At 37.5% G+C, this 13,465-nt stretch overlaps 1 protein-coding gene across 9 annotated transcripts in view; it reads left to right on the top strand.

Moving 5' to 3' along the window:
• Positions 1 to 10,410, top strand: part of CYRIA (CYFIP related Rac1 interactor A) — a 55,900-nt gene extending 45,490 nt beyond the window's left edge. For 6 of the 9 annotated variants that reach the window (XM_071807084.1, XM_071807080.1, XM_071807083.1 and 3 more), the window contains 8 exons: positions 329 to 434; positions 1,490 to 1,626; positions 1,712 to 1,789; positions 2,057 to 2,173; positions 2,269 to 2,348; positions 4,165 to 4,291; positions 6,857 to 6,978; positions 8,236 to 10,410. In XM_071807084.1, coding sequence (XP_071663185.1) covers positions 329 to 434; positions 1,490 to 1,626; positions 1,712 to 1,789; positions 2,057 to 2,173; positions 2,269 to 2,348; positions 4,165 to 4,291; positions 6,857 to 6,978; positions 8,236 to 8,299 — 831 coding nt within the window. In that variant the 3' untranslated portion in view covers positions 8,300 to 10,410. Of the gene's footprint in view, positions 1 to 328; positions 435 to 1,489; positions 1,627 to 1,711; positions 1,790 to 2,056; positions 2,174 to 2,268; positions 2,349 to 4,164; positions 4,292 to 6,856; positions 6,981 to 8,235 lie in introns of those variants that run through there. The other 3 variants (XM_065834150.2, XM_065834153.2, XM_065834155.2) reach the window with 2 other exon arrangements.
• Positions 10,411 to 13,465: the final 3,055 nt, after the last annotated feature.

Raw genomic sequence — 13,465 nt, 5'->3', positions numbered from 1 at the left:
TATTTCTGCAACCACTATTCATAGAAAAGGTCTTACCTGATGCTTCTAAAATAGTTTTGCTCCCCAAAAAATATATTAAAACATATTTCTGTATGTCAGTGGTACATTGGAATGAATAATTTAAAATGGGTGTGTTACAGGGGGAGAGGGAAGGTGGAAAACATTTTTTGAATTTACTAATTTCCTGTTCCTGTGCAACATAATTTCTCGTAATTATTCTGTGTTTTGCAGTGCTTAGTTTCTAAAATAATATAGTGGAAAAATTCCAGACCACCTTTTGCTTGTTATTCCTATGCTGTAGTTCTTTACAGTAATATTTTCATTTCAGGCAATACAAAATCCCAATGATATCCAGTTGCAAGAAAAAGCCTGGAATTCAGTATGTCCTCTGGTTGTAAGGCTGAAGCGCTTTTATGAGTTTTCACTCAGATTAGGTGAGCCTTGTTTCAGTATGCCTGTTTATTAGCCTACTTTGTATATAAATAGTTTAATTTTCCACAGACTTTTAAAGGTTTATTATTCATTTTGTTCAATATCAACAGACATTTAACTGCAATTGCATTTGCCAAGGCATATTTTTTAATCTTAATTTCATTTCAAAATTGTTATGGCTTGTTAGTTTGTCACTTAAAATAAATCTATAGTATCTAAATAGAATACAAGGAAACAACATGATAAAACCGTAGGAAGTTTTTCAGTGGTGCCTGCCCTGCTTCTGCACTTCATTGGTCCATACTGTACTAATTAAATTTATTTTTCATATTTTGAATCCTTCATCATTTTAAAAGGAATGCAAACCATTAATATCTTGAGACTTTTAAAAAACAGGGATAACAGATGGAGAAGAGTATCAACAAAATCTCTCACAGCGTGAAAATCCAAAGTTGGGCACGTTTTGCACTGACTTTGTCATCCCTACAAACCCAAAACATGATGTAATTACTCCTTGAATTACAGCTCTGAAAAAGAACCAGTGTGCAAAATCTCATGTATGAAGTGGGAGAGCTCCCAATGCAAGGGAGTACTTCTACATCCTCCTCCTTTCTACGTCTTTCGCTTTTTGAGTTATGCTAGTAATTGAAGCCACGGGAGCTGAATTACTTTGCTATCAGTGCCTTAGAGTACACTCTTAGTTACAGATGCGAGAAAAATCTCTATACTGAACTGGTGGCTAATCGGGGAAGATGAATGAGTTGAATACAAGAAAAATGCTTTCTCTAGGATTTTTGATAGGGAACCCAGATAAAGAGTGATAAAAAGGGAAAACAGCTAAGTGATACAAAATTGAGAGAAAATGGCTGAGAACCTGAGGAGGCAGGTGTCTTTGACTGATGTTTCTTACCTTAGAATAGCAAGAAGAAAACATTTCTGTTGGGGCTCTGCATATTCGGAGGGTTCCTTCTCTTCAAACAAAGTGTATTTAGTTACTTACTGAAAACTTTGTCATGATGTGGACTGAACGGAATTTGTGCTTCTCATTTTTATTCAGAGAAAGCCCTGCAGAGCTTATTGGAGTCCTTGACGTGCCCACCTTATACTCCAACCCAGCACCTGGAACGGGAACAGGCTCTAGCGAAAGAGTTTGCGGAAATCTTACATTTTACTCTTCGTTTTGATGAACTTAAGGTTAATAAAATTTTTGGATACGTGCTGATTTTTTCCCATGTATTTTGAACCAAGACTCATTATTTCCTATTTGTCTTCCTCTAAGATGAGAAACCCAGCAATTCAGAATGACTTCAGTTATTATAGGCGGACAATAAGTCGCAACAGAATAAACAACATGCATGTAAGTAAATAAAATCTGATCCATTCTTCATGCTGAGGTATTCATCATATGCATTTATACCATTTGTGGCAATGTTTTTTCTTTTGATTCGCTAGCTGTCATGTTCTTTCCCACCGAGAGTTAATCAGCAGTCCAGATGAAGTGATTAGAGTGGAACTATTCATGTAATAATCTGCTTGCTGACATGAGCATGCTCTATATCATTTTCTTGCTGCTGGCAAGATTTCAAAGAGTTTTACTGACCATTTTTTCTCATGTTTTCATCAGCTAGACATTGAGAATGAAGTGAACAATGAAATGGCTAATAGGATGTCCCTGTTTTATGCAGAAGCCACACCAATGCTGAAAACACTCAGTAATGCAACTACACATTTTGTATCAGAAGTAGGTAATGGGGGAGAAAAGGTCTAATACAGATATTTTTGTTCTTAATTTTACAAGATTGTTTACTGACCGATGGCTGTTTTTAACCCTTCTAGAACAAAACGTTGCCAATTGAAAATACAACGGACTGTCTAAGTACTATGGCTAGTGTATGTAAAGTCATGTTGGAAACACCGTAAGTTTTACCTTAAATCTTGTTTTTCTTGCGTGTTAGAATTTGTATTCTATTTTAAGTAGCCGCCCGGGATGAACACATTTTTTTCCAAATTCATTCCTTAAGATGTTACCACATTTTATACAAAGCATGACCTGGCATTAGAACGCCTTGGCTCCTATTTTAACCCCCTCACGATACACTTAGTGAATCAGCATTGAGTTTTGTTAGGGAGAGCTCACCTGGCCAGCCTGGATTTCAACAAAAGGTTAAAATACAGGTGTAATCTTACTCACTCATAGGCTTCAGTGTCTGTGTCTTGTCTAACCAGGGCCACAGGCCAACTGCTGTCTCTCGGTTCCCAGTGCTGCTCAGTTATTAGCAACTTAAGGCCAAGATTTTGCCTTTTCCAAGTAACATTTTCACAAACGATACACAGGGACTATTTTGAGGATCACTTGAGCGCATCTTTTTTGGATGTAGCCATCTTTCTCTGGGTACAAGAAACTTCAGCTGTATGGAAACAGTACAATTGTTTTCTTATCTGCTAGCACAGGTATAGCCAGTGGGGTTACTATTGTTTAGCTGTGCATTTAGCAAGTATTTTTTAGGTTAGATATCTCTGTGAGTGGAAAGCACAATGCAAGATAGAGTCAAGGTAGTCTTCCTGTCTTTGTTCATGGTGCCATGGAAAGGATAGATTTCCTGAGGTTATTGTGTTTGTTTATGAAAATTCTGGAGAAGTGTATGTAGGTGGTGGGATTCATCTCACAATCCCAGGACATCACAGAAGTGACCTTATGTGTCAGCTCATTTTTTGGCAAAAGTAGAGAAACAGTTGTGAGTCATCTACCAGAAGATTGTCTCATATTTAGTTCTAACTGTGAGATAATGAATCGTTTTCACGTCAAAATGGCTGTAGCCTTTAAATCTGTTCATGTTATGATGCTGTGTTACTTAAACAGAAGAATAAAAGTTGAAGTTATTGTAAACTGAAAGGTAGTATGGTACAGATTTTAGTATTTTTAATAATACGTTTAAGTGAAAAAATCAAATTTTATATTGAAAACCAATGAGTGACAGTAGATAAATCTGTGTACTATCTACTAAAAATAATATTTATTAGCAAAATTGTGATTATTTCAGGATTTCTGTTTTTCTCTGCTGTAGTTCATTTTTCATGTCCTGATGATGGTTTCAGGGATTAGAGCTGATAGGAGCTGTCTTAACTGTGCTGTCCACAATCTTATTTTGGAATTGAAAAGTCAAATAAAAACTCTAGTTCAGTCCGGTCCTGCTTTCAGTTTTCCACATTTTAGATGCTGAGTGAACCTGGGTTGTTGAAGTTGCCGATGGACATAGAAAAGAGAGAGACAGCAATGACTATGAACTGCCTCAGTGAAGCCCTAAATTTACAAGCTGCTGAAGTTAGATCCCATTTAAGTGTTAACTGTTTCGAAGTAGGAATTTAAGCAAAAAGAGTAGCTTTCCTTTGAGTTCCTAGTATGTTGTGTTTCTAAGATTAAACAGAACCATGATCAGTCTCCATAACTTCTCATGAGCTTTGGAAGTCTTCTGTGAAGCCATTGTTTCAGACATTTTGCTGAAGTGAGGATCTGAACTGTGAAGGGATGCTAGAAGGGGGTCACTTATCTTTATTTGCTTTCTAACCTTCCTTCTAAATTGGCAAGGACTTAGCAATTCGAAGCCCTTTAAAATCTTACTGAGATTCGTCTACAACCTTAAAATTCAATGGTCAGATTTCATGTACTCATAGTCTAGTTTGCAAAATTGTCCACTAAAAAGTCAAGAGTGTTTATTTTGTTCTGTTTTCTAGAGAGTACAGGAGTAGATTCACCAGTGAAGAGACCCTTATGTTCTGCATGCGAGTAATGGTGGGAGTTATTATTCTGTACGATCACGTTCATCCTGTGGGAGCTTTCTCAAAGACATCAAAGATTGATGTAAGAGTGACTTTTCTTTAATACTCTGTAGGTTTGAGAATACTAGTCTGCAGCTTTTTTTTTTTTTCTTTCAGCCTAAGCTTATTACTTTGTATGAATCATTTTAATTATTTTTGAATGGCAAAATTTTGAATTTATCTTCACCTGCATACTTTAATATACCAGTTTCTTTAAAATTAAAATAAGGAACAGTCTATATTTCTTTGTATTTTCTTCCAGGCACAGATGCTCATTTGTCTTTTAGTCTTGCTTTCCTGCCAACTGCATGGTTACACTAAAACAATTTTGTATTACGCCTATCCTAGAATAAGTTCTATGGTCATAAGCTTTTACTGATCATGTAATTTATTTATGCTGGAATGCTTATCTTTGGCAATAGCGCTGTTGTACATAGCAGATATTCTACATCATCTCTGCTTTGTCTGAGGTCTGAAGTAGCAGAACTGAAATGTTATTGTTGCAATATTGATAATGAGCCTTCAGTTTTAGCTTTTACATGACCAGTCACAGGGAAATCAGACTTCTGTTTCCATCTGAGATACTGCGAGTACACACAAAAAAGTACTCATTTTTGATACATGCTTTTACAAATCTAAATCTCATAGACCATATCTTTCAGTAGAAATAAGCTGTAATTCATGAACAAATATGCTAAGTCTTTCCCTTTACAAGAGGGCCTACTTCAAAAGAAAAGAAAAAAACATATATGTTATTGCGCTCCATGACAGTGAGTCTTCGTTAGCATTTTTCATCTGCAGATATCAGTATTTTACCACATCTCCTCTTTGACTCTGTTTTACAGAGGGAAAAGATATGTTACAAAGAGGTGAATTGATTTGCTGAAGGTCATGCAGCAGATAGAGCCCAGGAATTGAATGCAGACTTCCTGACTGCTCATTCTGTCTCTTGCCTGCAGAGACGAGTAAAATTTTGATAGGACCAAATATACAGTGTGTGTACTTTGTTTCTCACGTTTATCCTAAAGCCCTGTAATCCTACAGGAAAGTTAGCTAGATGTAAATGGGAGGTAGGAGATGTAAGACTCAGTTTTTTAAAATGAGTATAATGATCCCAAATCTTGATTCTCCTGATGAGTTTAGTGTTTCTTCTCTAATTAAAAAAAATTACATATATATATATGTATGTTTTCTTTTTTTCTGATTACAAGGTTTTTTTACTGTGAAAAACAGTTCATTTCTCCAAACTAGTCTCTTATTGGGAGCCATTTCAAGAGAATTTCAGGGACAATGATACAAATTACCCTTTTCTTACTCTTTCACAACTGGAGACCATATTTCAAGCTGTTGATTACAGTCTCCTAGCTTAGATGTCCTAACAGCTTCTCTTTTTGGACTGTTTTAGGGATTCTAACAAAAATGGAAAAGAATGATTTGAATTTTTATCCCTTTGAGTTTGTCTGCTCTGATCTGATGGAGCACCTGAAACTGTACTGAGAGATACCTGAGAATTTCATCTACCCTGAGAATTTCATCTGATCTGCTGTTTGCAAAGCTATTTTAGTTTTATCTTCCAGGTAGAAATGAACCAATTGAGCAGTGATCAGTGACCCTTAGGCTGGTCGTTGTGCAGAAGGCTGAACTACTTTTTCTGAATAATTTCTATTGCCAAATACATGGACCCTGACTTCCATGAGGTGTTTCGGCATCCACTTCTGTAATAAGGCAGAGTTGCTCTTTAGCTGCAAAGAAAATACTGGCATGTAGATGTAGCACTGTAATGTGGCTTGGAAAATTAGAAGGTTCAAATCTTGGCTTTGCCCTGTCTTTGTAAGTAATTTCAAATACGATGGAATTAATCTAGACTGATTTTTGGATAGCTATTAGTTGTCTTCATAGCAGTGGGAATAACTAGGTACTTCTGAAGCACGATTCATTCAATGTGAAAGTATACTCTAAATAGGTTAGAGGAATTTCTTACTTCTCTCCACTGACTAGATGGGCAGTCTATATAGTGGGTGAAATGAGTTCTACCTCTGCTTTCTCTCCTTTTCCCCTTTTGCAAGTTTGTACAGAGTTCCAGCCTGTTTTTTACAGTCTTCACGAAGACATCTGTTCAGTGTGGTGTTTAAAATCAACATCATGGACTTCTTATCTCAGATTAAATTCATAACCACTTGTGGTGAAACAAATCATAAGTTATTACCAGTTAGGTTTGCAACTCAAAACTGAATACTGAAAATTACTTCCTTGTGTGCAAGTATGAGAATGAAAGTCTAAGTTTAACCTTCTCTTCTGGTAGTTGCTAACAGCAATGACATGGGACCCTCTTCCATAATCTCTTTTATCAGCTTATATCAGCTGTTCTCAATTTTTTTTCTAAGTTGAAATTGGAGAAATTATGTGCAAGTTAAAATATATACACTTGATATATAATTTGCTATCTACAAAAGCTTGTTAAAGTAGATATTGTTTTCTCAAAAATTAGGTTTTTTACTTAAGATATTTTTAATAAGTTTTAATGCGTTTATTGTATTATATAAAGCAGCATTAACTCTCAGTAGGAAAAAACCTACCTCTGTGTGGTGAAATTTTTCCTTGTTTTCAGCTAGTGCAATTCATATATTATTGTTCAATAGTGGCATGCTTCTGTTCCCAGATGAAGGGATGCATAAAGGTTTTAAAGGAGCAACCACCTGACGCTGTGGAAGGACTTCTGAATGCTCTCAGGTATGTGTGGAATAATTGTTTTATGCAGTCTTAACAAATTCTTCTTTCCTCATCTATTTATGTTTAAGACTTTTCACCTTAGAAGCCTGATTTATTAAGAAAATTGTCCTTTCAGGTTTGCTGTTGTCACCTGGGGTTTTCTTAAGTAATATTCATTCCTTTCAATTCCATTTCACTTTGATAAGCAATGACTATGAGTATTGGAAGTCATAATGTCCTTCAGAGACACTTAAGGTTTATTTTATTACCTAAAAATTAGCCATGTAAAAGCTAAACAATGCATCAAAGGTAAACAATACATCTGAGCTAAGATTTGTTATATAAAATACCCCAGCAACTAGACGTTTTAGAAGTGAAGAGTAGAATTTCTATTTCTCCGACCTTTGATATTTCTCTTTTTCATTTTTATCAAGATTTTTATTTTTTTTTTCCTTTCTGGATTTTGCTAAATGATGCAACGTCAAGAGAACAGCAACCTAAATCCCAATCCTGTAGCTAAGTGTTGAAGGTGATGTCTCAGGAAGCAAGACACAGTGGTCTGACACTTCTCTGAAGCTGAGAAGGGAGCCTTAGTACCAAGTTTTTCAGAGCTGTAATTAATTCTTTTAACTGTTGAATGCTTGAATCGAGTGAGAGCTGCAGCCATAACGACCTCCATGTTTGCTTATTATGTCTTTTGAATTAAAATTGATGTAGAGTTAAATCCTACAGGTATCAGATGTGTTTTGAGCTTATGTGATAATCAGTTTCCCTAGGAACATAAGCAGTGGAGAATGTTTGGGCTTAAGTGGAAAAAAACACACTAAAGCTCTTCATTCCTCCCAGGACATTTAAAAAAGCTGCTTAAAATTAAGTTTATGGATTATGCCAAAATTCAATCTAGATTCCTAAGTATCTACCTATTTTCTTATGTCTTTCCATGATTTTTTTTCTTCTTTTGAGGCTTTTAGCTGGAAAGAAGGAGATCCTTTTGGTCAAAATTATGACAGTGTTATAGGCAGATCACAAACAGTATTTAGCCAGGATTTAGCCACAATTCTCCATCTATTAAAAGGGAATAATTGATTGCAAGAGATATTTAGAAGATAAAGAACACCAGACTACTAGAAGTTAAATTCCAGTGATCAGTGTTTAGAGGAACGTCTAAGTTCCTCCTTTGTGTAATTGAACTGCACTGATTGAACAGGCACTGAAATTTTCAGGTTTTTCTAATACTTATTCATTTTATAAAATATTGTTTTAACTTGTAATTTCTAGGTTCACTACAAAACACCTGAATGATGAATCTACTTCAAAACAAATTCGAGCTATGCTGCAGTAGTATCCTGAGACAAGTAGTGTTTGTATTGATCACAGAAGATGTGTATGTTTACATAATTTAATACAGTTTGATGTTAATACTTGTGTGTATTTACATAACCATTTTCTTCACATTGCTAAAATACATGAATCTGTTCATAACCTGACTGACTTTATATAGTGCAGCCTAAGTTTTTATGCTAGTCTTTATCTTTTGACTTCTAGAATACTTTTTTACTTAGATACTTCAGTTACAACAGTATATCTGTGCATTTTAATCCTTAAACACCTTCTCTATCAGAGAAGTAAGTAGTAGTGAAGACAAAATAGAAATCAAACAATCTGAAATGTCAAAGATACCATAGACAAAAAACTTTAAAGAAGGAGAAAGTTAATGTAAGAGAAAGTAAAATTCATTGGATATGTTTTAAGAACATCTGCACAGTATTTTAGTCAGTTTTAGGATCTCATCAAGCTACTATGAATAGAAGAAAACCTGAATGTTTATCAGTCTCATAAAATACATTGTCTTTCCTGTAATAAGTGGAGATCCACCTAATTTTAAGGATTAGGTGCTGGCTCAGATCCAAAAACATATTGCGAAGAGGTCAGTTTACCTTTTTTATTAAGTATAACCTGTCCCTCTCAACTGTTGAGGAAATCAATATCCTTTTTTCAGGTTCAATATAAATAAATGGAAAAAAATGTTTTAAGACCGTTTCTGGATTTTGAAAATTCTGTATAATTTTATTAGATTTAGAAAGGAAAGGGAAAATACTAATGCCTTGACTTAAATAGAAAAGATTTGTCAGTGTAAATATATCATGATGAACATTCTCTCAGACAGCTCTACTCGGTAAGTTTTTTGCTGATAAAACCAGTATAAAGCAGAATGCTCCACTGTAGCAGCAAACTTCCCTAGTGTCAAATTAGCCTCATCAAACTAGGGATGGTATAAATAGGTTTTAAGAGCTGAGCTGTTAGTCACTCCATCAAGTTCCTTGATAGTATTATTCAATAGATCATTCGGAGTCAACACAGAAATATGTATCAGCTGACTGCTCTTCCTTGGCTTTTGAGATGTGATTGATACTTTAAGGGATTGATTTCCTTGCCAAGTTATTATTTCTAGTAATTTTTCCAGTAAATGGAATAGAAATACCTTGCCAGAAGCAGGAAAGTGCTTGTGCTCTGTTAAGTGTGTCTTCTGGGTGGCCTGCAGATGCTGTACATATTCTTGCAGAGGTCACGTTCTGAAAATGTGTTTGATTTTGAGTACTTTGCTTGCATGTGTGTGTGAAAACTCCAGTGCTTGTGCACAGATTCGGATTTGTATTTGCTTATTCCTGTGTACGTAAATCAGGGTTTGTGTGATCACTGGAATTTTCACACATACCACTTTTAAAAACATTACCGTAAAACTTTGGAGATGCATTTGGTCTGCTGAAACTCGGCTGCACTGTGACAAATTCAGTCGTTGAACTGAGTCCTTAAACGGTATTAATATCAAAAGTTCTTTGGAGTAGGAATTGCCTTAGAGTTCATTTCTGAGCAGAACTACCACTATGAGGTTTCTCAAGCCTGATCTGACCCCAGAGGTGCCAACGTTACATGTGTCGTGGTACTGGACAAGCACCGCAACTCCAGCATTCGTGTCACACATCTGCAGTTGTAGCAGCAGATCACTGTGTTGTTGTCGGGAGCAGAATTAGACATCACGCTAGTTATTTTCTTTGGATGCAGTGATCACACTGCTTTTTCACAGTAGTAAATCCACTGTTTACAAACTCCATTTTTGATGGGGGGACACTTACAAATGTATATTAGGGGAAATCCTGCTTTGCTCATAGTCACTTCCAGTTAGGTAAATCTAGGTGGATGACAGGTCATTCTGTTGAGCTTTGGTAACTGAAGTTAATACATGCTTTACCTGCGATTATTTGTCAAGCGATGAAGTCTTATCTTTGAGTGGCCCAAAGGAAAGCTATTTGTCACTTGTATAATAAAAATGTAAACCTTAAAGCATTCTGCGAGTTGTCATGTGCTGTTTGCCCAAGTCACTGAATTTCTTTGCCTGCTCTGATGTTTTTGTACAGAAGTGTGTTTAAAATAATAAAAAGTTTGGTACAGTAAGCACTGGGACTGTCTGTATTTAGAGAAAACATAAACAAGGTGAGAAGTATTTAATTTAAAGTTTTGTATGTGAGCTATAGTAGGGTCACTTACACAGTTCATAGTTTATTTAAAAAGCATTTCAAATGTTTCACTTGTATGCTGTAACAATGTAGCCTCATGTCACTTAAACAGTTCTTGGGTTTTTTAGATCATTTTTGGCACTTGTCTGTCATCTTGACCAGGGGAAGTTATTGATACTGCTTTACAGAATACAGGGCATTAATCCCTTCTATGACTTTGATATCTTCACATTAGGCGTGCTAGGCAATGGTTGCCATCTCAGGTTGCGTTTGTAATCAATAAGGTCACCAGAGGATGATTCATTTAAGGTAAGTGCAAATGAATTGCCGTGGGAAAAAGAGCCAAATAGATGTCCTGGCTTCATTTGGGATAGAGTTCATTTTCTTCCTAGTACCTGGTATAATACTGTGTTTTGAATTTTGGATGAGAAATAATGTTGATAACACACTAATGTTTTAGTTGTTGCTGAGCAGTGCTTACATTAAGTCAAGAATTTTCAGCTTCTCATACTGCCCTGCCAGCGAGGAGACTGGGGGTGCATAAGAACCTGGGAGGGGACACAGAGGGCCAAAGGGATATTCTCACAGAATCACAGAATGTTAGGGGTTGGAAGGGACCTCAAAAGATCATCCAGTCCAATACCCACACCAGAGCAGGAACACCTAGATGAGAGACAGGAATGTGTCCAGGTTGGTTTTGAATGTCTCCAGAGAAGGAGACTCCACACCCCCCCTGGGCAGCCTGTTCCAGTGTCTGTCACCCCCACTGAGAAGAAGTTTCCTCTCATATTTAAGTGAAACCTCCTGTGTTCCAGTTTGTACTCCTTGCCCATTGTCCTATAATTGGTTGTCACCGAGAAGAGCCTGGCTCCATCCTCGTGAAACTCACCCTTCACATGTTTATAAACATCAATGAGGTCACCCCTCAGTCTCCTCCAAGCTAAAGAGACCCAGCTCCCTCAGCCTTTCCTCATAAGGGAGATGCTCCACTCCCTTAATCACCTTTGTTGCCCTACACTGGACTCTCTCCAGCAGTTCCCTGTCCTTCTTGAACTGAGGGGCCCAGAACTGGACACAATATTCCAGGTGTGGTCTCACCAGGGCAGAGTAGAGGGGAAGGAGAACCTCTCTCGACCTACTAACCACCCTCCTTCTAATACACCCCAGGATGCCATTGGCCTTCCTGGCCACAAGGGCACAGTGCTGGCTCATGGTCATCCTGCTGTCCACCAGGACCCCCAGGTCCCTTTCCCCTACACTGCTCTCCAACAGATCATTCCCCAACTTATACTGGAACCTGGGGTTGTTCCTGCCCAGATGCAAGACTCTACACTTGCTCTTGTTATATTTCATTAAATTTTTTCCCGTCCAACTCTCCAGCCCATCCAGGTCTCGCTGGATGGCAGCACAGCCTTCTGGCGTGTCAGCCACTCTTCCCAGCTTCGTGTTATTAGCAAACTTGCTGACAGTGCTCTCTATTCGCTCATCTGAGTCATTGATTAATATATTGAATAATACAGGCCCCAGTACTGACCCCTGAGGCACTCCACTAGACACAGGCCTCCAACCAGCCTCTGCCCCATTGACCATGACTCTCTGGCTTCTTTCCTTCAGCCAGTTCGTAGTCCAGCTCACTACCCAATCATCCAAACCAGGAGGATGCTGTGGGAGACTGTGTCAAATGCTTTACTGAAACCAAGATAGACCACATCCACTGCTTTGCCATCATCTCTCCACCTCATGATGTCCTCGTAAAAGGCAATTAGCTTGGTCAAGCATGACTTCCCCTTGGTGAAGCCATGTTGACTGCCCCTAATGACCCTCTTATCCTTGAAGTCCCTCGAGATTGCAGCAAGGATAAGTTGTTCCATCACTTTCCCAGGGATGGAGGTGAGGCTGACCAGTCTGTAGTTACCCGGATCCTCCTTCTTGCCCATTTTGAAGACTGGAGTGACATTTGTTTTCCTCCAGTCCGCAGGCACCTCTCCCGTTTCCCACGACTTGGCAAAGATGATGGAGAGTGGTCCAGCAGTGACCTCAGCCAGCTCCCTCAGCACCCATGGATGCATCCCATCTGGACCCATGGATTTATGGATGTCCAGAACCATATTCTGAACCATATGACATCATGCAGAACAAAAAAACCAGGGGGAGTTGTCCAGGAGGTGGTGGCTGCTGCTCAGGGTTTGGCTGGACATTGGTTAGTGGGTGCAAGCAATTGCATTGTGCATCAGTTGTTTTGTATATTCCTTTATCATCATCATTGTTATTATTATCACTATTTTCCATTCCTTTTCTGTCATATTAAACTGTCTTTATCTCAACTCATGAGTTTCACATTTTTTTTTATTCTCTCCCCCGTCCGAGTTGGGCAAGGCATGAACAAATGGCTGTGTGGTGTTTAGCTGCCTGCCAGGTTAAACCACAACAATAGACTAGTGGTCAAAGTTATTGATCTCCATTTTGTCATTGTTTCTTCTTTCTTTGGCTCGTCATTATGTAAGAATACATGTTTGTAGTATGATAAATATTTTAGCCTGATAATGGCAGCATTTCAGAGTAAGCATAAATAAATGAGTGTGAGTAATTTGGGTCAGAACAGTCCTAAAATACTTCCTTGTTTTGTGGTTAAAGAAAATATTATTTTAGGCTGGTATGAATCTGAAAGACTAGAATTTGCTACTGCAAACAAATGGGTTTGAAACGTAATTTATGACTTCTAAGCTTTCTGCTGCTACTAAATGGCTGTCACAATGGATAGTTACTAACATTATATTTACTGGTTTGTGATAGACCACATCACTCAGATAAATAATGTTTTCCACGTTGACTAAAATTTTCAAAGCAAAAAGAAGTTGGTACTTTCTGAGTTGTATTTCAGCTAAATTTAAACTGGAAAATGTAAGTAATATATAAGATGACTTCTGTTCGTACATTTACATATGGGACATATATTCTTCATATGAAATTATCTCTCCTCTTCCTCCCCCATT

This window comes from Patagioenas fasciata, chromosome 3 (assembly GCF_037038585.1).
Source record: "Patagioenas fasciata isolate bPatFas1 chromosome 3, bPatFas1.hap1, whole genome shotgun sequence".
In the NCBI taxonomy this organism is placed as follows: domain Eukaryota; kingdom Metazoa; phylum Chordata; class Aves; order Columbiformes; family Columbidae; genus Patagioenas; species Patagioenas fasciata.
This window is presented reverse-complemented; position numbering and strand designations above follow the sequence as displayed.